At 34.7% G+C, this 27,916-nt stretch overlaps 1 protein-coding gene, 1 non-coding gene and 1 pseudogene across 3 annotated transcripts; 1 reads left to right on the top strand and 2 right to left on the bottom strand.

Annotated features, from left to right (window-relative positions):
• The first annotated feature begins 1 nt into the window (after position 1).
• ZUP1 (zinc finger containing ubiquitin peptidase 1) lies at positions 2-27,721 on the top strand. Of its 2 annotated transcripts, none has more exons than XM_045865381.3 (10): positions 2-246; positions 1,546-2,118; positions 10,047-10,157; positions 12,051-12,172; positions 13,863-14,031; positions 17,396-17,584; positions 18,021-18,186; positions 22,361-22,512; positions 23,563-23,783; positions 27,489-27,721. In XM_045865381.3, the coding sequence occupies exons 2-10, from the start codon at positions 1,560-1,562 to the stop codon at positions 27,534-27,536; spliced, it is 1,737 nt and encodes a 578-aa protein (XP_045721337.1). In that variant the 5' UTR covers positions 2-246; positions 1,546-1,559; the 3' UTR covers positions 27,537-27,721. The 2 variants fall into 2 exon arrangements, with proteins under 2 accessions (XP_045721337.1, XP_064454100.1); XM_064598030.1 differs by lacking the exon at positions 27,489-27,721 and adding an exon at positions 24,718-27,463.
• LOC123837125 (eukaryotic peptide chain release factor subunit 1-like) lies at positions 8,564-9,753 on the bottom strand (annotated as a pseudogene).
• On the bottom strand, positions 13,614-13,752 carry LOC123838119 (U4 spliceosomal RNA). The gene has a single exon (XR_006789435.1). It is a non-coding gene; the product is annotated as a U4 spliceosomal RNA (small nuclear RNA).
• Positions 27,722-27,916: the final 195 nt, after the last annotated feature.

Raw genomic sequence — 27,916 nt, 5'->3', positions numbered from 1 at the left:
GCTGACAGAGGAAAAGCTTTTTTGAATGTGATAATGGAAGTGAAAGTATTTTGGCGGCGCTGGTTCTTGTCTTGGTTAACTGTGAATCTTTGGGTGTAGGGAGGGCCTGTCCCAGTCTTCCAGGCCGGGAAAGGTAATCGGCGCTGAACGTGCACTTCTCTGCGGGAGAGCCAGACGGCGTCCGCGGCGGACCCGAAGCGGAAGCCAACCATAAGGCAGTGTGACCGCGGCCGGATCTTCGGGCCGGTAGGAACTAACGGTCCCTTCCCTTATTCCCCCGGCCTCAACTTTGACTCAGTCAGTGTCTGGGCCGGTTTCGGGTCCTGGACATTGGCGCGGACTTTTGGGCAGACTGGACCTTGTGGCATTCGGCCTTTACGGCTTCTCTCACCTCCTGCCCAGCCTGTTACCTGTCATAGCCTCCTTACATCTCTCACCCACTTGATCTTATCAGAGTGTTTGGGAGTTCAAGCGTATCCCTCTGTCTAGCTGTGTCCCAGCCTCGGGAAAAGAAGAAACTGACGTTCTTTCCACGGGTGGTTTGGGAGAATTTCCTTCTAAAATCGGAAACTATTTTCACTGGTCTGAAGGGGAATAAGAAACATAAGGACAATGTAGCTTCTTACAAAGCTAAATTTATTCAAATAGTGGGAGTAGTTTCCTTATTTTTCTTTTCGTTTTTAAATAGTCCTTAGCTGAACGACATAGGAAGGTTGTGGCTGTGATTGCTTTTTTAAAAATTCTAAACAAAATCACCTTTTGTCCGTACCCAGTACTTTATTAGTCCATAAAACCCTAAAGTGACTGCTGATTTAGTACAATTCATTTTATAGGCCAAACCTCAAAGACATGAGCTGTCTTACCTAAAATTCTGAAACGTGAGATTGCAATCCAGTTCTCTTGGTTCTGGAATCTGTGTTCTTTGCTACCATGGTCACTCTTTTTATTTGGGTTGAGAGGACAGCGTTTGGAGTTTGACTGAATTGGCATTTTGGATGACCATTTTCTGGCCTTGGTGACCTATCTGAGCCAGGGTTTCCTCCATATAGGATGATAATAATGCTACTTAAATTACTTTGATATATCTAAAGCTCTTTAACTGTTAACTCCTGTTAGTAAGATGTATTTATTTACCCTCCCCATTGTTAACCACTTTAAGTTCCTGTATTTAGATAGACCAGTTGATAAGATTTCTTTTCGTTTTCTCTTAACTGACTTACCATACTTGGGCAATTTTATAAACATTATTTTCTTCTCTCCCTCAGACCAGACATGCTTTTTGAAATATATTAAAAATTATTTACTTTAATTTGAACTATTATTGCTTTTATTTTATTGAAACCCTAAACTTAAAATACAGTAGAGAAATTTTGGTTGAGATTTATAATGAAGTTTGTGCATTTGAGGAAACGTTAAGTACATCAAAAATATCTTCAAATATTCCAGCTTTAAATATTTGTTAAAAATTTGTTTCAAATCATTTTATAGAATGCATTTTTTTTCTTCAGTCTTTCAAACTTAAAATAATATTATATTCTTTTCTAGCTACCTGATGTACTATGCTTTCTTGTGATATTTGTGGTGAAACAGTAACCTCGGAACCAGACATGAAGGCTCACCTCCTAATTGTTCACATGGAAAATGAAGTTATATGTCCATTTTGCAAGTTGTCAGGCGTGAATTATGATGAAATGTGTTTTCATATTGAAACTGCTCATTTTGAGCAAAATGAACTAGAAAGAAGCTTTGAGAGGATCAATACAATACAGATTAGAACTTCAGATAACAGGAAAGACACCTTACAGTGTAGAATGGAAGTTAATTCTAGTGTCCATTCAGCTTGTGCATCTAATCATCCAAAAATTTCAGCTCAAAGCCTGCCTAATGATGGTACTTTAAAACATAAAGCCTTTTATTCGGAGAACTTAACTGAATCTAGAAAATTCCTTAAAAGTAAGGAAAAAGAGTGTGACCCATCTAAAATAAAAAGATCAATTTATGAAACAACGTACAGTCCTCCCGAATGTCCGTTCTGCGGAAGAATAGAAGATTGTAGTCAAGATATGGAAAATCATGTGAAAACAAAGCATGCTGATCTTTTAGACACTCCATCAGAAGGTAAGATACTCATTTTATGTAATAAGTAACAGTAGTGTCAGTTTAATATGTGGTGTTCTAAAAGTTGGTTTGTAAATCAGATTACTGCAAATGTGTTTTTTTTTAATTCAGTTTATAATGTTGTTCATTTGCTATTATTACGATATAAAAATACAGTTGTGGAAAAGAATTTTTTATTCAGATAATAAATGTTTCAACCACACTGAGAGTAGTTTTAGAACCTTTCTGAGGAGGAATATACTAAGAGTCCATTTTTCAGAGGGCATTCTCTTAACACCAGCCCAGTGGCATCTGAACTCTCTTGGACTCTGATTTTCTGTGGTTCTGAGTTTCACTCCCTTATGATCAGAGAACACACTCTATGATTTTAGTTCTTTTAAATGTGTTGAAACTTGTTTTATCTACCAACGTATTGTATATGATCTATCTTGGTACATATTCCATGGACACTTGGGAAAGAGAAATATATTCTGCTGTTGTTGTCAATGGTTAGAGTGTTCTAAATTTGTCATTTAGATCATTTTGTTTGTATTCAGATCCTCTATATCCTTTCTGATTTCCTGTCTAGCCTTTTTTGAAAGGAGGTTGTTGAAGTCCACGATTATAATTGTGTATTTGTCTATTTTCCCTTTCAGCTTTCTCAGGCTTTATCTGTTTGGAGGCTCTGTTGTTGGTGAATACAGTACATTTAGAATCATCTCTTTTTCTTTACTGTTGAATTTTAAGAGTAATTTGTTTATTTTGGATATGAGTCCTTTATCAGATACGTGTTTTGCAGATATTTCCCAGTCTGGAGCTTGTCTTTTCATTCTTTTAACTCTGTTTTTCACAGAGCAGAAGTTTTAACTTTTAATGAAGTGCAACTTACTTGATTTCTTCATTTATGGATTGTGCTTTTGATCTTGTATCTAAAAACTCATCACCAAACCCAAGGTCACCTTTCCTATGTTATCTTCTAGAAGTTTTATAGTTATGAATTTTACATTTAAGTCTGTGATTCATTTGAGTTATTTTTTTAAAAGGTGTAAGGAGAGTCTAGATTCACTTTTTTAAAATTAATAAATATTTTTTACAGCAGTTTCAGGTTCACAGCAAAATTAAGGAAAAAGTACAGAGAATTCCATGTACTCACTGTCCTCATATACTCACAACCTCCTCCACTATCAATATCTGTACCAAGTGATACATTTGTTATGATCAATGAACTTACACTGACCCATCATTATCACCCAAAATCCATAGTTTCCATTAAGGTTCATTCTTGGTATTGTATATTCTATAGGTTTTGACAAATGTGTAATAACAACTACCCACCATTTTAGTTATCATGCAGAAGAGTTTCACTTCCCTAAAAATCCTCTGTGCTCCATCTAGTCACCCCTCCCCAACCCCAACCCCTGGCAATCACAGATCTTTCTACTATCTCTGTATTTTTGCCTTTTTCAGAATGTCATTGGAATCATACAGTATATAGCTTTTTCAGATTGATGTCTTTTACTTAGTAATATGCATTTAAGTTTTTCTCCATGTCTTTTCACGGCGTGATAGCTCTTTTTTTTAGGGCTGAATAATACTACATTGTCTGGATGTACTACAGTATATTTATCCATTCACCTACTGAAAAACATCTTGGTTGTTTCCAAGTTTTGGCAATTAGGAATAAAGTTGCTTTAAATATCCACATGCAGGATTTTATATGGACAGAAATTTTCTATTCACTTGGGTAAATACCAAGGAATGTGATTAATGGATTGTATAATAATAGTGTATTTAGTTTTAATAAGAAACTGCCAAACTCTTTCACAGTGGCAGTGAATGAGATTTCCTGTTGCTCCACATCCTCACCAGCATTTGGTATTGTCAGTGTTCCAGATTGTGGCCATTCTAAAGTTGTGTCTTTCAAGGAATTCTAATATTTGTGTTGTGGTATCTCATCTTAATTTAATTTGAAGTGTTCTCATAAACATAAATGAACATCTTTTTGTATGCCTCATTACCATCTGTATATCTTCTTTGGTAAAGTGTCTGTGAGGGTCTTCAGCCCACATTTTAATCTGGTTTTGGTTTTCTTATTGTTGATTTTTAAGAGTTCTTTGTATATTTTGGATAACGGATCTTTAGTACATGTATCTTTTGCAAATATTTTTTCCCATTCTGTGACTTGTCTTCTTATTCTCTTTGACAATGTCTTTTGCAGAGCAGTTTTTTATATTAATGAAGTCTACCTTATCATTTATTTTGTAACTTCATCATGCCTTTGGTGTTTTCATCGCCATATCCTAAGTCATCTAAGTTTTCTCCTATGTTATGTCCTAGGAGTTTTGTGGTTTCACATTTTAAGTTTAGGTCTGTGATCCATTTTCAAGTTACTTTTTGTGAAGGACATAAGGTCTGAGTCTAGATTCATTTTCTTTGCATTTTGATGTCCACATGTTCCAGCACCATTTGTTGATAAGATTTTCTTTCCTCCATAGTTCTGTCTTTGCTTTGTCAAAGATTAGTCGACTGGGCTATTAGTCTCTTTCTGGGCTCTCTGTTCTGTTCCATTGATCTGTTTGTTCTTTTTTCAGTACCACAGTGTCTTGATACTCTAACTTTCTACTGTTTTGAAGTCTGGTAGAGCCAGTTCTTTGACTTTGCTCTTCTTCAGTATTGTATTGGTTATTCTAGATCTTTTGCCTCTTCATATAAATTTTAGAATCAGCTACTTAATAGCCACAAAATAACTTGCTGGGATTTTTTATTGTGATTGTCTGGAATCTATAGATCAAGTTGGGAAGTATAGACATTGTGGCAATATGGAGTCCTCCTATCATGAACAAGAAATATCTCAACATAGTTTTTCTTTGATTTCTTTCATCAGAATTTTGTATTTTTTCTCATGTATGTCTTTATATTTTGTTAGGTTTTTACCTCAGTATTTTTTTTTTGTATTAATTTGCCCAGTTGTGTCTTTCAAGGAATTGGTCCATTTCATCTAGTTTACAAATTTGTGGCATAGTTCATAATATAACTTTATTATCTTTGGAACGTACATGGGATATGTGATGTCCCCTTTTTTATTTCTGGTGTTAACAATCTGTGTTCTCTTTTTTCTTCTTCGATAGCTTGGCTAGAGGCCTTTGGTTTCATTGCTTTTCTCTATTGGTTTTCTGTTTTCAATTTCATTGATTTCTGCTCTTTTTTTTTTAAATTTCTTCTGCTTATCTTGGATTTACCTTGTTCTTCTTTTTCTAGTTTCCTGTAGTGGAAACCTAGATGATTGCGTAGAATGTTATAAATTTCCTTCTAAGCAGTGATTTTGCTGCATTGCACAAACTTTAAGTTGTATTTTAATTTTCATTTATTTCAAAATATTTTAAAATTTACCTTGAGATTTCTTTGGTACATTATTTAAATGTGTGTCTAATCTCCAAGTATTTGGGGATTTTTCAGCTCTTTCTCTTAATTTTTGTTTATTTCCCTTGTAGTTTGAGAGCAGACTGTTTGATTATAATTTAATTCTTTAAATTTCTTAAGCTTTAATGGCCTAAATTATGTTTGATGGCCTAGAATGTGGTCTGTCTTGGTGAATATTTTATATGAGCTTAAGTAGAATGTGTATTCTGCTGTTGGATGAACTTGTGTATAAGCATCAATTATATTCAGTTGACTGATGGTACTGTTGGGTTCAGCTATATCCTTACTTACTTTCTGCCTGCTGGATTTGTCCACTTCTAAAAGAGTAATGTTAAAAATTCTCTAACTGTATAATAGCAGATGCGCCTGTTTCTTCTTGCAGTTCTGTTAATTTTTGCCTCATGTATTTTGACACTCTGTTAGGCCCATACACATTAAGGATTTTTATGTCTTTTTGGAGTATTGAACCCTTTGTCATTATGTAATGCCCCACTTTATCCTGGATAACATTCCTTGTTCTGAAATCTGCCCTCTCTGAAATTAATATTAGCTGACTCCGGATCTTTGTTTGGTTTTGGTTTTGGTTAGTGTTAGCATGATGTATCTTTCTCTATCCCTTCACTTTTAATCTATATTTGTATTTTTTTAAGATGTATTTATTTATTTTTGAGGGGATGTGTGAATAGGCAGAGGGAGAGAATCTTCAGGTAGACTCCCCACTGAGCACAGAGCTCACGTAGGGCTCCATCTCACAACCCATGAGATCAAACCAAGTCGGATGCTTAACCAACTGAGGCACCCAGGTGCCCCTCTATATGTGTATTTATATTTAAAATGAATTTCTTGTAGACAACACACAGGTAGGTCTTATATTTTGCTCCACCTTGATAATCTGTCTTTTAATGTGTATGTTTAGACCAGTGATGTTTAAAGTGATTATTCCTATAGTTAGATTAATATACCATATTTGTTATTGTTTTCTATTTGTTGCCCTTGTTCTTTGCTTCTTTTTTTGTCTTCGACTTTTTTCCTGATATTGTGGTTTAATTGAGCATTTCGTATGATTTTATTTTCTCTCCATGGGGAAAAACAGTTCATGCATGTAGTCTTTTGACCCTATTTGGCCACATAAGAATGATCCTTAGGCCTAGAACACTTCCTTCTCAAGAGATAGAGTTCTCACAGCCTGTGTATGGAAATATCTTTTCCTGTTTCAGGCAACAATATATACTCCTTTGTTTTACTTAAGCATGTGTGTCCTATGGCACCTGAACAGCCTTAATGCTAAATCTATCCTCTGCTGGAAGGGGATGACATCTTTCATTCTGTGGTGCAGGAGAGGTGTGTACAGACCAATTGCCCTGTGTGGGCTGCTGGAAGTGACCCACTGGCCATGGCAGACTAATGTCTAATACTGAAGAAGATCTTGCTCTTTCTCTGTTTACTGTGAGTCAAGTGTTCTGTCTAGTACTTGACAGCATTGTTTTCCGTGGTGATTCTGATATCAAGATGCATTTGGACTTCTACTCCTGATAATAGGCAAGAGATGTCACTTGCTCAGTACTCTCCTTTCTTAGCATATCAATTACACTTGTTTTTACTTTTTTAGTCCTTGGCCTAGAGTTTGCAGTATACATTAACAACTAATCCAAGTCTGCTTTTGAATAACGTATCACTATATGAGTGCAAAGACCTTATAATAATAAGATATTCCTAATTCCTCCCCATCCCTTGTGTCATTGCTATCATTCATTTCAAGTAAATGTAAGCACACATGTATATACATATATATATATATATACACACACACACATAATTTAATACGTTGTTGCTATTTTTATTTTGAATAAACTTACCTTTTGTATCAATTAATGAGAAAAATAAAAGTTTTTATTTTATCATCTCCTGTTTCTTCCCTGATGCTCTTCCTTTAAGGATATCCATGTTTCTGACCAATATAATTTTCCTTCTCTCTGAAGAACTTCTTTTAACATTCCTTGCACAATTTCCCTCAATTTTTGTCTGAGAAATTCTTTATTTTTCCTTCACTTTTGAGGGATAATTTTGAATGGTACAGAATTTTAGGTTGGTGGGGTTTTTTTTTTTCTTCTGGAAACTTTAAATATTTTACTCCTCTCTCTTATTACCTGAATGACTTCTGAGAGGTTGTATGTAATTCTTATCTTTGTTCCTCTATAGGCAAGGTGTTTTTTCCCTCTGGCTTCTTTCAAGATTTTTTATCTTTGATTTTTCTGAAGTCTGAATGTGATGTGCCTAGATGTAATTTTTTGTATTTACTGTGCTTGGTGTTTTCTGAGCTTCCAAGATCTATAGTTTGATGTCTGACATTAGCTTGGGGGATACTCTCAGACCTTATTGCTTTAAATAATACTTTTGTTCCTTTCTTTCTTCTCCTGGTATTCCCATTTTGTGTATGTTCTACCTTTTGCAGTTCTCCCACAGTTTTTGGAGATTGTGGGTTTGTTTTTTTATGTTTATGGGGGGAGGTTTTGGGGGGAGGGTCTTTTTCTCTTTACGTTTCATTTTGGGGAATATCTTTTCTCATCTCACACTCAGAGATTCTTTCCTCAGCCATGTCCAGCCTGCTAATAAGCCCACGTGTTTGATCTCTAGCATTTCTTTCTTTTTTTAGGATGTCACTTCTATTAACTTTTGAAGATTTATAGCACTTAAATTATGTTGCTTGAATGTATGAAGGTTAAAAAATTTTTTTTCATAAAATACAAGAGCACCCAATTTGGTCATCAAGTAAAAGTAAAAACTGGGTTTCCTTTTAAAATTAGTCCAAGGTAGCATTTAGGAACTTAGTCGTAGGCTGCAGTGTTGACACCATGACAAAGCCAAGTATAGGGTTGGGTCTGGTTTTGTTTGGTTGTTTTCAGTAGCCAGTGCTCCTGGATTAAGTTCTGAAAATGGTCCAGTTGTAAGGCAGAGATCTATTTGGATTCCACCAGAGGTATGTTCCTTGAGTTGGCTGCTGCAGGATGAGGCACATTTTCTGGGACCCATGTCAACTACCTGCTAGTCAATCAAGGTAAAAAAATTCATCGTCTCCTCCTTGGTATTCCATTCCATGGAAATCAGCTCAGTATTGCAAGATACTTCAGGTCCACCAAATCCTTTCACAAACTAGGATCTTTCTTATGACCTATCTGTGACAATTTCCAGTGTAGCTCCAAATTTTTAATAGTTGTGAGCAAACCATTCCAGGAGGGACATATTCTCAATCAGTTCATGTTCCTGTCCTGTCAGTGAAATGAGATTTATCCTTCTCTTATTCTTCAGTTAGATAGAGAATTTTCTCCTCTTCTGTGCCTTGGCAATGAAGAACATTTCTCATAGTATCCAGATTTTCATAAACTGTTAGAATCTCTACAGCTCCCACTTGCAAAGCCTTTAGTGTATCTTCATCTCCAAAACAGTACTTATCTGTCTTCTGGCTGCTTTCACCAAAATGTTGAATTAATATCTCTGTTTGAATGAATTTTACCTCAGTAGATAACTCAATGGCCTGGTTTCCATATTCACCACCATAGGATATATCAACTAATTTTAAATTTTTTGACTGCAGCGTCTCTCCAAACATATCAGATTGACTTAGTTCAGTTTTAAGGTCAGCTGATCCACCTAAAATGAGACCGGTCACATTCATTTTGTGGAAATAAACAGCTGTCTAGCAGTCTCAGCTACTTTCTTTTTTTTTTTTTTTAAAGATTCTATCCATTTGACAGAGAAAGACACAGTGAGAGAGGGAACACAAACGGGGAGTGGGAGAGGGAGAAGCAGACCCCCCCGCCGAGCAGGGAGCCCGATGCGGGACCCAATCCCGGGACTCCAGGATCATGACCTGAGCCGAAGGCAGTCGCTTAACCAACTGAGCCACCCAGGCGCCCCTCAGCTACTTTCTAAATATAGTTATTCCACTTCCAGATCAGGCCTTACATGTATGGATTGCTCGGCTCAGTGCTCAGGGTCCCTCTTCTGTGCCCAGTATCAGTCAGGTCTTGGTTTTTGCAGAGGTACTGCTTCTGGCCTGGGCAAGCTACACCTATCTACTTGCCGTGCTGCTTGATGGATGCAGCTTTTTGATCTCCTGCTCCAGTTAGGCAGTATGATCCCAGTTCTGAGCTTTATGCTGAAGGCTTTATGTTGAATTTTGTACCTCACCATTTAGTTTGGAAGGAGGATGCTGTTAACTTAACCCCTAAAATTCATGCGTAGACTGGCCCCTACTTACCGTTTTGATTTTCCTTTATACTTTTCTTGCTTTGACCACAGATCCGAATATTTATTATTAATTTTTTCTTTTATTATAGTGGTAAGAGAGATGTGTGCTTATGCTCAATCTTCCATTTTGACCCCAGAAGTATAAAATAGCTTTAAATCCAACTACAAAGAGCTTTTACTTATTTAATAAGGTTAGTAGACAGTGGACAATCTTTGACTTAGGGTGAAAAAAATCTAAAAGTTTTAAAAATAAAATCAACTGAATTATATCTCTAAAACAGACCATGATCAACCACTGTATGACTGTCCTATGTGTGGGCTCATCTGTACAAATTACCATATTCTCCAGGAACATGTTGACTTACATTTGGAAGAAAGCAACTTTGGACAAGGTATGTTGATATGTTAAAAATAAGAATCTCATGATTTAATTTCTGCTTCCTAGGATATATCTAATTTTTAGAGTAGTGATACAGAGGGAAAAAAGCGTACTGGTTAAAAATAAATTTGTCCCTTTAAAGAATTCTAATGTAACTTCAACTTCTTTTTGGAAGTTGTTTCACAGAAAAGTTGTATAGGATGAACTGTTTTGAGCAGTAACTAAATTAGTGATTTTGCCCTCAGAGTTTTGCCCCAGAGCACTAGTATTTAGAAGACAATGAAATATGTACACTTTACGAAATCTGTTTGCTGAGGTTGAGGCCATTCGTTCAACAGCTAGAAATAACTGAATTTAGCATCAGGTCAGCAAAAGTTGTTGTTGAACTAAGAAACTGCCATATGGCACTTCTAGTTTTTTAAAAATATATGAACTGTATGATTTAAATGTTTTTCAAGTTCATTTCCAGTTTGCCCAGTTTCTTATATTACCACTTACTAGTTTTGTAAGTGACTCTATACAATTTCCTCTCTGTTCCTTTCTTTTTGAATAGTGGCATTGATCATTGTGGTGCCTTAGAAGTAGGATTCTGTGAGTTTCAGAGTCCCATTGAAACAATATAAAGTAGACCCTAAGAGAAACCAATTGTGTTCTACTGGATTTCATTTTCTTAAGGTACATTGATATCTCCTGTTAATTCAGGGGTCTTCAGTACCCAGTATTAATGATCCTAATACCAATAAGTGATCTTCATGCGTAATATTTCTTGCTCACTCAGCCTGATCCCAAAATGAGAATCACTGGGGCAAAGATTTAACAGTCCTCTTCTCCAGTGATTCTCCACTGACTGCTGTGGAAAAATAACCCTCTGAAGCTGAAAGTCTGATAATTCTTTTGTTTATAATAGGCTTTGTATGGGTACATAAATTATTCTATAAGCCTATGATAGATAATGAAAGATATGTCCTGAGTAAATCACTGTAGATAGTGTCAGAATTATGCTAAAAATCAGTTGTAAATTGTTTATCTCTGGCAGTGGAAGTGGGGACCAAATAGGAAGATGTAGTAGAGACTGAGAGATTTGAAAGGAAAGAAAGAATATTCAAATACATAATTCAAATATCAAATTGGAAGTCAGGAAGACCAGATCCTGGCCAGAAGCCACTGACTAATATATCTGTGGGATACTGGGTAGAGAGGAAACAGGGCAACATGTTGCAAAGTTGTACCATTTGTTTGAGACCAGACTGTAATTAAGCTATACTTGGCAGGGGCGCCTGGGTGGCTCAGTTGGTTAAGCAACTGCCTTCAGCTCAGGTCATGATCCTGGAGTCCCGGGATCGAGTCCCACATCGGGCTCCCTGCTCAGCGGGGAGTCTGCTTCTTCCTCTGATCCTCCCCCTCTCATGCTCTCTGTCTCCCATTCTCTCTCTCAGATAAATAAATAAAATCTTTAAAAAAAAAAAAAAAAGCTATACTTGGCAGACATATTTTTATGCTCTTCATTATTTCCTTTTCTCCCCCCAGTTTATTTTAAAAGCCAGTCTTCCTTATTTGTGTTAATAAGGAACACCAATGAAGAGTATTACTTGATTTCTCTAAGTTCTGATTTCCTTAGGAAATAATATCTGACTTCCTAAGGTTGTTATGAGGATCAAATGAGATAATTAATGAAAAATGCTTGTCACAGCCTACCTATTCAGTGAATATTAGTGATTTAAGTGGAGGTTCTACCCTGTAGAAGCCATTCAAGTTCTGCTAGAAACAGTGTTTCCGTGACATCATAGTCATGAGTAAATATCAAAATAATAGCATTTATTCCATTTAAAAGATATGAGTTAACATATAATAGGTGAGATTTGAATTCAGTAGTTATTTTATTCTAAGCATTAAAAATATCTCATAGGCATAGATAGAGTCCAATGTTCTAGAGATCTAGAATTGGCTCACCAGCTTCAACAAGAAGAAGACAGAAAGAGGAGATCTGAAGAAGCACGACAAGAAATGGGAGAATTTCAGAAGCTGCAGGTACAAAAATTAATAACAATTGTAATATTTTGCTTTGGTAGAGTTCTTATTTTTCAAACATGCTGTCAAGACTGCAGCCTATTATTTTTGTCATTGTTGGTATACAAAATACCAACACATTTTTACATACACATTTTATAATTCATAACAGCTACCACTTATAAGTACTCATTCTGATCATGTACCGGGATAAGCACTTCATATATAGTATCTTAAGATCATCACAACAACTGCCTAAATGACAAATGAGGAAGTAAAGACAGAGTGCTTATGTAGCTAGTAGTTTGTTCAGGTTCAGGCTGTATTAAATGGTAAAGCCTGGATTCAAACCTATGTTAAATTGACAGGGCAGATTAGGAAGCAAGTACTCAGAATTTAAGTGTTTGTATAGATAGATACTTAAAAGAGAAACTTAGAATTAATATCTCCTGTCTGAGTGTTAAATTTTTTTAGTGATTGCAATTCAGGCATTTAAAAAGAGCCATTTTTAATAGAAAACCCAATTTTGGTGGTATTTGAGACTTTATCTTGGGTTGGTGGTATCTGCTGAAGTAAACTGGCAGCATCTAGTATATTTTAATGCATTTAAATTTTTAATAGATTTTTCTACTTTTTTCAGTCATAATTTTCTGTGAACTACTACCTGTGCTAATAATGCTCAGAGTTTCTAAAAACGTTTTCTATGTGCTAATAGGGTAACGTTTGAATAAAAAGGGCTTATGATTGAATAGATTTGAAAGTATTCAGTTAAACAGGTTTGTATACTGCAAGATTTCTCAAAACCTTTAATATACTAATGTGCATTGTACATACCATAATTTCTCAGACCTACTTCTGAGTTTTTCTTCTCAGATGTTACATATGACTATGTAATTCTCATTTTAGAATATCTAATTTAGGCTATTTTTCTCCTTGGTGATTCATTTATTTGCAAAACATTTTCCCACCAAGATTCAGAGGAGGAAAAAAAGTTGGCTTTTCCTCAGTTTTCTTTGTCTTATATAATTTTGAACATTATCAATACAAAAAGTTTCCAGTATTTAAGGGAGTTTGTTAAGTAACTTTGCAAGTTGTTTAGATCTCAAAAACTTTTTCCATAGAGGCTGTGTTATACATTGGAGATTCTCTATCCAGTGAGCAAAAAAACGTAGTTAATTTACTATGTAGAATTACTGCCTGAATGAATTATGGATTAAGTAGGCCTTCATAGGCTAGCCTGGAACCAAATAATAAGTACTGACAAGTTTTCTTAAATAAATCAGCGGTATGTTCAGAACTCATCTGCCTTTTTCCATACCTTTAGTAGGAAGACAGGATTCTTTACCTTCCCTAATACAGAGAAAGCAAATCTCTTGCCCTGGTGGTTGTTAACAGAGAAAGGCTGTTACTAACTTAGGGATTTGTGTGTGTGTGTGTGTTATTTATCTTTAATAAAAATCTTAAGAAAAATCTTTAAATAAAAATATCTAATAAAAAAATCTTAATCTTGTATGAAAGTCTATAAACCAGAATGTTTCAATTAGCAATAATTGCACCTCGGATAAACCTCATTGGCTACGATACTGCCACTGTGCAAAGCTATAAACCAGAATGTTTCAAAGTACATTTCCAAATAAATAAAATTGTAGTAAGTTTCCATCCTCATCGAGGTAAAGGGACATAAAAAGTAAGTCATTTTTATATTTGATAGAGACAATATGGTTTAGATAATTCTGGAGGATACAAACAACAGCAACTACGAAATATGGAGATAGAAGTCAATAGGGGAAGAATGCATCCATCTGAATTTCATAGAAGAAAAGCTGATATGATGGAATCGCTAGCTATTGGTATTGATGATGGAAAAACAAAAACTTCTGGTGAGTACTTAAACATCAAAATCATTATTTTAGTATTTCATGTAACAGTGAAGTAATAATCAGGATTTTTTAAATTTTGCTTAATTTTAATTATCCATAGTTTGTATACTTTTAGGTGAGACTATTCAAATAATTTTTTTAAATGTTTTTTTTTAAACCTCTGCACTTTTATTTTTTCATTAAATAATTCACTTAAAAATAATTTACTTTTATATTGTGTTCATTTACTTGACATTTGAAAATGAGCCTTTTAGAAGTTTTTATTGATGGTTACTGTTCTAGATCAATGCTGTGTGATAGAAATATAAGCGAGCCAAATATATATATACATATATATTTTTTTAATTCTAGTAGTCACGTTAGAAAAAGTAAGAAAGAAGGATGAAGTGAAATTAATTTTAGTATTTTAAACCCTATGTGTCCATAATATTATTATTTCAACATATAATCAATATTAAAAACTATTAATGAAATATTTTGCAATCTTTGTACATTCTTCAAAATCCAATGTGTATTTTATACTTTACAGAGTATTTTTATCTGGGCAAGTAACATCTCAAGTGCTTAATAGTCACACTTAGATAGTGCCTACTATATTGTTTTAGTATAGATTTAGACACTAAGATCTTTATATATATATATTGCATCATTTAACTCAAAACAGACATTCACTTGTATACTTTTACATTTTTCTGGATTAGTTAATTGTGATTTAGATAGATTAAATTACTTTCCCAACGTAACCACATAGCTACTTATTGGCCCAGCTACTATTCACAATCATATCTGCCTTGCTCCAAAGAATGCCTTTTCCATGATGTTTTTTAAGGTATCTTTTTAATATACCTATTAGTGTAGTAAAAAAATTTATATGGAAACAGCTTTGTTCTTGCCACAGAGATTCCTAATCTTACTGTTTTGAAGCTGTAAACCTCATATGTATTTTAAATCCCTTGTGCATCCCTTTCTGATTCTAATCCCTCCTCATCCACAAGGAGAACCGATACCCTGAATTTGGTATTTATTAGTCTCATATACTGTAATGCTTTTACCATATATGTAGGTGTCCATAAATATATGTAATATTTTAATGTATTTAAACTATGTATAAATTGATATACATCTGTTTCTATTTGGTCTGCTCAGATATGTTGATTCTTATAGCTGTACTTCATTTTGACTCTGGTATAGTATTTCCTTGTATGAGTTTTACACAACTTATTTACCTGTTTTCGTGGTTGACAAACATTTAGGTTGTTCATACAAATTATGAATAGGTTTTTTTTGTTGTTTGTTTGGTTGGTTTTGTTGTTGTTTTTTAATCCTTAATGCCCATTATCCATTTTTTTTTTTTAAAGATTTTATTTATTTTTTAGAGAGCTAGTGAGAGAGAAACAGTATGAGAGGGGAGAGGGTCAGAGGGAGAAGCAGGCTCCCCGCTGAGCCGGGAGCCTGATGTGGGACTCGATCCCAGGACCCTGGGATCATGACCTGAACCGAAGGCAGATGCTTAACCATCTGAGCCACCCAGGCGCCCCTGCCCATTATCCATTTACCCCATCCCCCACCCACCTCCCCTCAGTTTGTTCCCTTTTGTCAAGAGGTCTTTTTTAAGAGTTTCTCTGTAATGCATCCAGAACTGGAAATACTAGGTTAAAGGGCATATACATCTCTAACTTTGTTAAGGTTATTGCAGAATTGTTTTCCAAAATGATCATAATCTGCATTTGCATCATTGTATTCTCACTCACACTTTGTATGGTGACACTTTTTAATTTTTGCTACTCGTTTTTGAAATTTTAATTTGCATTTTCCTAATTACTCCTGAGTTAGTTTCTTCAGTAAAAAACCTATTCCCTTCCTTTGTCTGTCCTCTTTTGGGTTGTCTTTTTCTTACTGATTTGTGGGAGTTCCTTCAATATTCAGGACACTAATTTGTTGATTATATGAAATACAAATGTCTTCTTCAGTATTTATAATTTGCCTTTAAATTTTGTATATGGTATCTTTAATTAGAGTTTTAAATTTGAATTTAATCAAATTTCTGCCTTTGTCTTTATTTATATCCTAAGTGTCTTGTTTAAGGAGATCCCCCAACTCTGAGGTCATAAACATATTCCTTTATATTTTCTTTAAACATTTATACTTTGCTTTTCCTATTTCTACTTTTAATTCACTTGGGATTTATCTGTACATAAGTGTGTATGAGAGAGGAGAGAGAGAAAGAGAAGGTGTGGATTTAATTTTTTCCCCTTATTTATAACAGTACTTTTAAGTTCTTATTACTGATGTATCTCAAGCAATAAGAAAGGAAAGCAACTCTGTACTTTCCCCACTTATTTGTAATTTCCTATGCCATATATTTTCATATCCATGAGTCTGTTTCTGAAGACCATCTTTATATTTCTTCACACGTTTCCATGTAAAAAGGTTTCTGTGGGATAGGACATTCCAGCAGATGTGGAATATGATTCATTAGGTTATACAGGAAGAAAATACCAGAATTTCTATTTGCTTTTAATTTATGTCACCCTTTAATTTCTATTTATGCATATGTTTAAAAATTACTATAGAATGTAGTAGAGTATGTATAATTTAATACTAATATATCTGTAGAAGATTAAAGAATACTGCTCTGTAATGTATTATGTCCTTTTTGTAAACTGCTTTGAAATTCAGTGATTGTGTGGCAGAGATTTTTATTTTTATTAGTTGTGCAAATGTTAATTGAAGCAGCTATTAGTTAAAGCTATTATTTCTGTTTAACAATAGATTATAATTTAACAAAAGATATTGGAAAATATCTAAAGAAATTTAGGGGCCAAGGATAAAAAATTTTATTATGAGGAAATTTTTCTTTGGCAATTATATATGATGTGGTTGCTAAGACCATATTACCTAGACAGTGAGGCACCATTGTCTTAGGTAGTATGCTAGTGTTAGGAAAACTTGCATAGTAGTAATAAGACATGAACAAAGGTTATAACAGTAAAAAGATAAAGAAGATGGAATTGACAGGATTTAGATGGGGCACTTGAGGGAGACACTAATATTAGAAATATATGAGACAGGGGCGCCTGGGTGGCTCAGTGGTTAAGCGTCTGCCTTCGGCTCAGGTCATGATCGCAGGGTCCTGGGATCGAGTCCCACATCGGGCTCCCCGCTCTGCGGGAAGCCTGCTTCTCCCTCTCCCACTCCCCCTGCTTGTGTTCCTGCTCTCGCTGTGTCTCTCTCTGTCAAATAAATAAATAAAATCTTAAAAAAAAAAGATTTAAAAAAAAAAATTAAAAAAAAAATATATGAGACAGCCATCAAAGATGATAGGTTATCCTTCTAAATCTTCTAAGTCTCTTTTTTATTTTAGGAATTATTGAAGCACTTTACAGATACTATCAGAATGCGGCCACAGATGTGAGGCGCGTGTGGCTTTCCACAGGGGTGGATCACTTTCATTCATCTTTTGGTGACAAAGGTTGGGGTTGTGGTTACCGAAATTTCCAGATGCTACTTTCATCATTACTGCAAAATGATGCTTATGACGATTGCTTGAAAGGTATGTGAAATACAGTTCTCTGAACGTGTCCACTGATATGTAGTTGGCCCTTGAAAAACATGAGTTTGCACTGCATATACGTGGGTTTTTACAGTCTAATATTGTAAATATATTTTCCTTATGATTTTTTCCTTATGATTTTCTTTGTTCTAGCTTTATTATAAGAATACAGTATATAATATGTATAACATATAAAATATGTGTTAATCAACTGTTCGTTTTATGTTTATTGGTAAGGCTCCCGGTCAACAGTAGGTTATTAGTAGTGAAGTTTTTGGGGAGCAAAAAGTTATATGCAGATTTTCAACTGTGCAGGCTATCAGTGCCCCTAACCTCCCTGTATTGCTCAAGGATCAACTGTACATACAATATGGAATGAATTAATATATAGTACTTTAGTAACTATCATGTAACATGTTTGCTTGTATTATTTTAGGTATGTCAATTCCTTGCATTCCAAAAATTCAGTCTATGATTGAAGATGCGTGGAAGGAGGGTTTTGATCCTCAGGGTGCCTCTCAACTTAATAACAGGTTACAGGGAACAAAGGCCTGGATCGGAGCATGTGAAGTATATACACTTCTGACCTCCCTAAGGGTAAAGTATGTACCTGAAAACCCAAGTTAAGGTTATTGTCATACCTGGGAGGTTTTCTTTGTTGTTGTTTTTTTCTTTTATCAAAGGACAGTTAAAAAATAAAATTTAAGTGGCACTGAAAGGCTTATAAAAACCAGCAATTCAGTCCCTATCTTATGTTCTTCTCTCTTCTCAAGTCTGATTTCTCAGACGCAGCTGTTACGTCCATTGTTTCTGAATAATATGCTTTCAGGGCTTTTTTTTTTTTTCTTTTCTTTTTTTGGTTAATCAGTTTTAGACATTGTTGCATTTCCCTCACATTTCTTACCTGTGTTCACCCTCAATCCTTTTATTTTGGTTAATAATTAATAATTGTATTAATATTATTCATTTCTGATTTTATTTCCTTTCCTGAAAAGCTTTTAAAAATTTTCCTTGAGTTAAGAATTGTCTTTTCTTTTCCTTTTTACTATTTGACTGCATCATGGTCTCAAACTTTTTCACAACCTCCACTTATGTAATCTGAGGCACTCCTATTCCTGGACACTTCTTCCATGAAGCCCTCCATTGTCTTTGCTCTAGTCTCCTAGATTCCCTTCAAAGCTGTAATCATGTAACATTTCTTCATTGTTTTCTTGAAGTAGAGCCAGGACTTTTTTCTGGATTCCATGTCTTTATCTTTTTTGGATTGCTTTTCTACTTAAACACATCTTTCATTAGCTTCCTAAGAAAAGGTGCCTAGTCCTTATTACTTAAAATAGTTTGGGTGGCTGTGTTATTCTAAACTCAAAATCATTTTCAGATCAAATTAAGTTCTTACTCTGTTGACTTCTAGCAATCAGTGTTACTATTGAGAAGGTAAGATGTTATCTGATTTTCATTCCTTTTATGTGTAACCTATTTATTTTGTCTGGAAGTTTTTTGCATCATCTCTTAGTCCTGCTATTATGAAATTTCACCATGAATGTGGGGCTTTGATTCATTGTATTAGGCATTTGTTTTTCCTTTTGAATCTAGAATTGTGAATTGTAAGATCTCAGTATAGTGGTTAAGAGCTTGGACTTTGGAGTCAGACTGCCTACAGTTGATTCTAGTTTCCTGCTTATTGGCTGGCTGTATGACTTAATTTGTCTGCAGCCTAGTCCCACCATTGATAAAAAGAACATGTAAATAGTAACTGCTTCATAGAGTTGCAGTGATATTAAGTGAGATGATCAAGTGCTTAGAACTGTGACTGGCATGTAATAAGAGCTCAGAGTTAACTGATAATTACGATTCCTCCATTTTCTTTATTCTTCTTTCTGGAACTTCTGGTAGTTGGCCACTGAACTCCTTTGACTTTTTAAGTTTATTGGTCATGTTTCATTTTTTATCTTTGCTTTTTGTTTTACTGTGTAGATTTTCTCAGCTTTATCTCCCAACTATTCTATTGAAATTTGTATCTTAGCAATCATGTTTTTAATTTTAAGGGGCAATTTCATAGCATCATAGTCTGTTATGGTTGCAAATTTTTTCCCAACATTTTCTTTCTATTCCTTGAATTTGTGGGTTTTTTCCATGTTAATTTGTTTTCACTCTATTTATTTTAGTCTTTTGCATTTTGAAGGCTTTCTTCGAACTTTTGTAAATCCCTAGTTGTCCATTCCTAAAGTGAGGATGAGGCACTAAAAGATCAGAGGTCCTATAGGATTACATGGAGCTTGCATATGAGCAGACTTCATTTATAGAATTTTAGGGGAAGCTTTCTGTTTGTTTGGGGAACTCTGAAAATTTTAATATAGGAAGAGATCTTTTCTAGGGGCCATTCAGAGAATTCTCCACTCTCCTGACTAGAGCTCCTGCATTGATGGAGGGGGTAGTTAAGCAGTGATTTGCCTTCTTTATGCAAATTTTCAATTCATTTCACATTATACCCCCATTACTACTCTCCCCAATACCTAGTGCCTCTAAGCTTCCAGCCTCTCTGGGATTTTAAGACAATTGTCTGGTTTTTTTTCATTCACTTTTATGTTTCCTTTCTGCTTTTCATTTTCCAAAAGTGCAGAGCAGTTTGGTCTGTCTCCATTCTCTTTGTCTTTGGCTGTTTGAATCATTTTCTCCTTCAGTATTATGTTGTTGGGCTTTCAAGAGGGAACAGAGATAGATGCTTATGATCATCTTTAATGGAAAGTTTGCCTTTAAACTTCATAGTTCTGTGTTTTCCTTTATGTTTGTTTCACATCATTTTTACCATATTAATTAATTAGATTCAGAGGTGAAACTATTTCTTAACTTTTAAATAGAAAAACTTTGGTGGTGCCTGGGTGGCTCAGTTGATGAAGCATCCAACTCTGGATTTCAGCTCACATCATGATCTCTAAATCCAAAGGACTATTTTAATGTCCTCTAACTTTATTTTTTCTTCTTGCCAGTCTGTTCACACTTTCAGATTACATATATTATATCATATACTAAGTTTTCAAGTCATGTTTAAGGGAAGGAAGATATCTGTCTAAAATACCTGATACATCCAGCTGTTTTCTTGGTGCCTGAAATAGTTTAATTTTTTAGTAAAACCTCTTTAATACTATGCTCTGAATTTTTTTACTACTTGTTTAAATGTCTTCCTTTCGCTGTCTATGAATTATATTCTGTAGGGTACTATTCAGATTCTAAATCTAAATATGCAATCAATTTCAAACCCAAAAGTACTATAGCTACTTTTTTAACAATTTATCCAGAAGTTCATTTCAGCATTTAAAACTCAGTAGTAATCAGTTGAATGTTAGCCTCAACACTAAACTTCCTGAGGCTAAGGATAGCAACCATTATAATTTTGGTGTATATGGAGACTTTGTTAAGAGAGACAAGGAAGGACAGGATATCTGTCCTATACTTTAAAGTGACAGAAAAGCTTTTAGTTGCTTTTGCTTATAACCGAACTTTTATTATTTTTTTAAAGATTTTATTTATGAGAGAGAGAGAAAGAGCACATGCACAAAAGTGGGGGAGGGGCAGAGGGAGAGAGAGAATATCAAGCAGACTCTTTGCTCGGTGGGGAGCCTGACATGGGGCTGGATCCCACAACCCTGAGATCATGACCTGAGCAGAAATCAAGAGTTAGGCCCTTATCCCACTGAGCCACTCAGGCACCGCTTGCTTCTACCCGACCTATTAAAAATAGTTGCTGGGAAGTGTCAGTAGTGCTTCTGGTTAAAATAATTTCATTAATTCAAGGCTGACTTCCTCTTGAGGAAGGAATACCACTGTGATCTAGTGCCAAATAGTGAATAGACAGATGTATATATGAGAGGAGTACATACAGGGTTTTTCTGAGACCTTTGCAGGTATTCTTTTCTTGTCTGTTACTGGAATTTGTGAGAGCCAAGAGGAAAAATAGTCAGGATATTTTTGATAGATGTGAATGGCTATTGCGGAATTAAAATTAGAAGTCAGCTTCTAATTGATCATCAGGTTTAGAGACTTTAGAATGAAAGTTGTGTCTCAGATTACATGTAGATGACTTTTAAAAAACCAAGTATGGGGGCGCCTGGGTGGCTCAGTCTTTAAGCGACTGCCTTCGGCTCAGGTCCTGATCCCTGGGTACTGGGATCGAGCCCCGCATCGGGGTCTCTGCTCAGCGGGAAGCCTGCTTCTCCCTCTCCCACCCCCCTGCTTGTGTTGCCTCTCTCGCTGTGTCTCTCTGTCAAATAAATAAATAAAATCTTAAAAAAAAAAAAAGTATGGTCCTTATTTACTCTTCATAGAGATTTTGTATGTCAGAAAATGTAACTTTTAGGGCTCCTGGGTGGCTCAGTTGGTTAAGCGACTGCCTTCGGCTCAGGTCATGATCCTGGAGTCCTGGGATCAAGTCCCACATCGGGCTCCCAGCTCAACAGGGAACCTGCTTCTCCCTCTGAATGTCTCCCCGCTGTTTCTCTCTCTCTCTCTCTCTCAAATAAATAAATAAAATCTTTTAAAGAAAAGAAAATGTAACTTTTATATCAGTCATCAATCTTATTAAATCTTATTTAGATAATTATTTCTTCATAAAATGACATTTTTCCAGATACATAATGAAACTTGTATTTATTTTCTTCTTAGGAAAATATTGATGAGATAGAATTAGTTCTAAATTAAAATTTTTTTGTATTTGATAACTCCATTGGTGAACATGTTTTAAAAACTATTTTCCAAACCATTTTGTCAATTTTTTAATAGATGCCGCATTGTTGATTTTCATAAGTCAACTGGTCCTTTGGGTACACATCCTCGTTTATTTGAATGGATATTGAACTATTATTCTTCAGAGAGAGAAGGGAGTCCAAAAGTAGTGTGTACATCTAAACCTCCAATCTATCTTCAGCATCAAGGTTGGTATAACTCATAGATGATAAGTATAGCTTATACCTTTAGAGGATAACTAATTGACTTTTGCTTGAGGACAGATTAAGATTCAGATAATAGGGAAGAGGGGAGTATTGTGACGTTAGTCTGATTTTCAGAGCTACATTGTCATTATGGTACTTTCCTGGGTATTGAAGGGTGCTATCCCTTGTATATTTCAGGGCCACCTGGTTCACTTTCTTGTTCATCCCTTACTTCTTTATTTTTTAGGTCTCCATCTATGTCACTTCAGTGAGGCCTTCCCCTATCACCTTATTTAAAATTCCATCTTGTTATCAACCCCTCACCACTGGCATTTTCTGTCTCTCTTCCCTGCTTTATTTTTTTGCATCTAGCATAATAATATGCTTAATTACTTACCTTGTTTATAGGGTATTCCTTCCTTTTAGAGTGAAAACTCCATGAAGACAGGAATGTTTGCTTCTGTATAACTAACTGCCTGGAATAGTGCCTGACACATGGATACTTGATAAACTTTGTTGAATGGATGATTTGAATCAACAGGAATAGGAGCAGTAAATGTTGGGAATTTTGTCATTTAGGAATACAAGCTGTAAAGGTTAAACCCTCCCCATTGAAATTCTAGTATATATAAATTTACTTTTGTTATCTTTTGGATTCATGAGAAATTTTGTTCTGTGGTAGATAATTTTCAGATGCTTTCATGCATTTGAAATAATGCATTTGAAATAATTTGGATAAGAAGAATCAAGGGATTAAGAAAGAAGAACTAAAATAATATGGCACAATAGACATAAAATTTTTTGCATTGAAGCCTTTAAGAAAAGAAAAATTGAACAAATGAAAACTGAAGGTTAGGAAATAGAACTAAAACTATTTGTGTCTTCAGAGTGAGAGTACCTGTCAGAGGGACTGACTTTATTTCTGTTCTAAACACACATGTGCACACACTGCATACAGAGAATATATATATAGTGTGTGTGTATTTAATAACATGTCTATATGTATAGCAATAGACAGGAGACACACACAGGTTTTTGTTTTTTTTTTGATAGGTCATAGTCGAACAGTTGTTGGAATTGAAGAGAGAAAAAACCGAACATTATGTTTACTAATATTTGATCCTGGATGTCCTTCTCGAGAAATGCAGAAACTGTTAAAGCAAGACATGGAGGCTAGCAATCTCAAGCAACTTCGGAAATTTGTGGGAAATTTAAAACATAAGCAATACCAGATAGTGGCAGTAGAGGGTGCTCTTTCTTCAGAGGAGAAAGTTGTAAGTATCTACATATTTGGTTATGTGAAGCTTGAACCAGTTGAACTTACAAATTTAAAGTTTTTAGTTAGAATCAATGTTAATCCCTTTGTATCTCATTCTGCATTATTTTGGTTTTAATTTCTGGAGTGGACATCTTTGAATTTCAAATGCTACCTAATGACTTTGAAATACTTTAATCAGAGCTTCATAAAAATATTTACTCTTATATAATTGTTAATAACATATATGGTAAAGAAAACCTCACTTAATCCCCGGAGACCTAACGCATATTGGTTTTAATAATTATGGTTTATTAAGTGTGATTCTTGTAATTATTGAGACTCCATCTTATGCATTTGGGGTTACTGGATATACACAGTTCTAGAATTTAAGTTCAGTACAGTTGCCTCTTTATCCCTTACAGTTAAGTGGTGACTGGTATGTTCATAAGAATTTCTAGGGATTGAAAAGCCTCCACTTGGTATAAACTGAAGCTATGTAATGGCATATCAAGTCTAGAAAATGCACAGTTCCCAGAATCTTAAAAGAAAAAAAATGTCCCTATTAGACTACTCCACATGATTTGTTTCTCTCTGAGGAGAAAAGAGAGGACTAGAGAGGAGCATTTATGAAGAGTAACAGCATTACAGGGGAAAGCACTAAAATTACTTGAAATGAGAGAACTAGAGTTCATCTTTTCAGCCTCACAACTTGGAATATAAAGGCAAAGATTGTTTCAGAGGTTCTTCAATTTAATTATATCTCAAAGGTTTCTTTGCCATGACATAAATGCCAAAATTGCATTCATTTTTTCACCCTATCATTAATTTGGCTGCATAAAGTTAAGAGATTAATTTTATTTATTTATTTATTTATTTATTTATTTATTTATTTATTTATTTATTTATTCTTGACTTTTAAAAAGACATATTTTTATTTTATTTTTCAAAAGATTTTATTTGACAGAGCACGCATGCACACACAAGCAGGGTGTGGGAGAGGGAGAAGTAAGCTCCCCGTTGGGCAGGGAGCCCCAGAACCCTGGGATCATGACCCAAGAGGAAGGCAGATGCTTAACTGACTAAGCCACCCAGGTGCCCCTATATTTTTATTTTATTTTATTTTATTTTATTTTTAAAGATTTTATTTATTTGTCAGAGAGAGAGCACACCAGGGGGAGTAGCAGGCAGAGGGAGAAGCAGGCTCCCCGCTGAGCAAGGAGCTCAATATGGGACTTAATCCCAGGACACTGGGATCATGCATGACCTGAGCCGAAGGCAGATGTTTAACCAACTGAGCCATCCAAGTGTCCCTGTATTTTTATTGTACTTCCAGTGTTGTTAACATACAATATTATATTGGTTTCAGGTGTACAATACAGCGATTCAGCAATTCTATACATTACTCAGTTAAGTGTGCTCTTAATCCCCTTTACCTAGTTCACCCATCCCCGCACCCACCTCCCCTCTTGTAGCCATCTGTTCTCTATAGTTAAGAGTCTGTTTTTTGTTTGTTAGAGGTTAGTGTTAATAGTTATAAATACCAAGATGCTTGTTCATCAACAGAGCATAGGTGAGGTTAAATATTATCATGGAGCCTAGCTGAACATTTTAGTTGTTAACTTTCTGGTTTTAGAAACTGAGACATTGGTGTTAGAATACTAAAAATGTGCATTTGCTACTGTTCTTCTTCTTTTTTTTTTTTTTTTTGAGTCATGGAGAGTAGCTGTGTCTTTAACCAAAAAAATCAGAACTTGGCTGACTGTGTACAATGCCGCCAGATAGAGAAGAAATAATAATATGATTATAATTGTGATATTGATAAAGTAATACTTTATAATGCTTGCTTTGTGCTAGGCACCATCCTAAGCATTTTACACAAATATTAACTAATGTAATCTACACAACTGCCCCATGGAGTAGTCACTATTATTCCCATTTTACAGAGGAGGATGCCTAAGCTCAAAAAAGTTGTATCCTATTTCTAAAGTCACACAGCTGCTAAGTAACAAGAGGCAGGATTCCAATTCAGTCTGTTTACATCCAGAGCCCTTCTCTATATTGCTTCTTCTGGGAGGATACAAAGTCTCATCATTTCATGTTTGCTAATTAAGCTTGTATGTGAACAATTCACTTTTATTGAAAAGATAGGACAATATATTTTGAAAAATGAAAAATCATCAGTTAACATTGTTTTCGCATATTGCTTTCAGGCTTAGGTTTTTGTTTTTTCCTTTTTTTAAAAAAAATCACTGTGTCTTATAGTTATTCTGCCATTTTTAACAGTGCTTGTATACATTATAGGAATTCAGCAAATACTGATGTACTGATTGATCTGCATATCACCAGATAGAAACCTGTGTCTTTTACTAAGGGCACATTAATGACTTTACTTTTTATTTCAGGGTGATTGTTTTTTTATAGCTCATTTTAAAATGTCTTTTTCCTCCTAAGTGATAGCTATAATTTTAATTGTAGGAATTTCAGAACAAATTTGGTATTTTAAAGTATCCCAAAATGTAGATACTTGTAACTGCATTTTATGTTTTGTTCTTCATATTTGGAGTTAATTATAATATTTTAATCATGCAGCTCTTATTCAAGGAGAGGAATCGGGTTTCAAAAAATTGTTTTTATCCTGACAACTGTCCTATAATTACCATAATACATTTCTGCCATAAATACATTTTGAGTATCTAATAATTCCAAACTGTTGTATATGTTTGAACACTTGTTTAGGTGAAAGGATTTATGTTGGAAAATATCTCCTAATGCAATTCACTTAAGTAACGCATACAAACCTATTTAATAGCCATTTTCCTCAATTCTTTTCATACGTTGACATGTTGTAGTTAAATTCTGTCACTGCATTCTTTGTTTTCCATTATGTAATCTTGATTTAACTTTGTTTTAAATTAGTTTGGTATAATATACCTTGATTTGTAACTCAAGTTGTGAAAATAGAACAAATGTTTAAAAGGTCTTTTAGGGGCACCTGGGTGCCTCAGACGGTTAATCATCTGCCTTCAGTTCAGATCATGATCTCAGGATCCTAGGATCCAGCCCCCTTAGGCTCCCTGCTCAGAGGGGAATCTGCTTCTCCCTCTCCCTGTTCCCCCTGCTTGTGCTCTCTCTCTCTCAAATAAATGAATAAAAATCTTAAAAAAAAAAAAAAGTCTTTTAAAGTGACATTTTTAAGACCATAATGAAGGAGATAATTTTCTTAAAGGTTCTCTGCTCACTGCTCTATCTCTCCTTCTCTGTATTTATACATGTCTCTCTATGACTGTGATCCATCATTTTTACTTTTGACTCATTATTCCTTAAAACAATGAATTTTCTTTTTACTTTGTTTTGTGTTTATCTGGTATTTTGTTTAATTTTTTTCTTTTTTTTTTTTGGTTTGGCTTTAGAAATGTTTATTCCTGGGATGCCTGGGTGGCTCAGTCAGTTAAGCACCTGACTCAATCTCAGCTCAGGTCTTGATCTCAGAGTCTGTAGTTCAAGCCCCACGTCAGGCTCCACTCTGGGTCTGGAGCCTACTTAAAAAAAAAAAAAAAGTTTATTTCTAATTTCCTAAGTTTGAAGTTGTAATTTTTCTTAAGGAATTTTCATTACCTTGAAAAAATTTCTAGATTTTAGTTTTTATATTAGATGATTAATATATATTCTAATAATGGACTTATTGCTTAAAATTAACAGTTCTTTAAAATTCCTTTTCAAGGCCAGGAGACAAGCTTCTCAAGTTTTCACAGCCGAGAAGATTCCTTGAAGAATTAAGCATTTCAGTGATAATGGAATTTTACTTTATTTTCCAAATTCAGATATTAAGGTCCCTAATACAGCTTACGAATCTGAATTCCTTACCCAACTTACAATTTAATTTCTAAAACATCTAAATCACACCTCGTGTACCTCATTCTTTAGTAACTATTTCAATAAACAATTTTGTTTGCATTATGAGTTCTGTATTTCCTCTCTATGTGTTAGAAACTGGTTTTGTATGCTAATCATATGTAATATTTATTGGGTCCTTGTGTTAAGTATTCTTAGTATTTTCCATGTATTAATTACTGTAATCTTCAATTCTGTGAGACAAATTCTGTTAGTCCTGTAAGGAAGCTGAAGCTCTGCAAAGTTTGTAATTTGCCC

The sequence above is a fragment of the Mirounga angustirostris genome, unplaced genomic scaffold (assembly GCF_029215605.1).
Source record: "Mirounga angustirostris isolate CCGP_5_RB_7025 unplaced genomic scaffold, mMirAng1.0.hap1 SCAF_8, whole genome shotgun sequence".
Lineage (NCBI taxonomy): Eukaryota > Metazoa > Chordata > Mammalia > Carnivora > Phocidae > Mirounga > Mirounga angustirostris.
The sequence above is the reverse complement of the archived record's forward strand: the minus strand, read 5'-3'. Positions and strand labels throughout refer to the sequence as shown.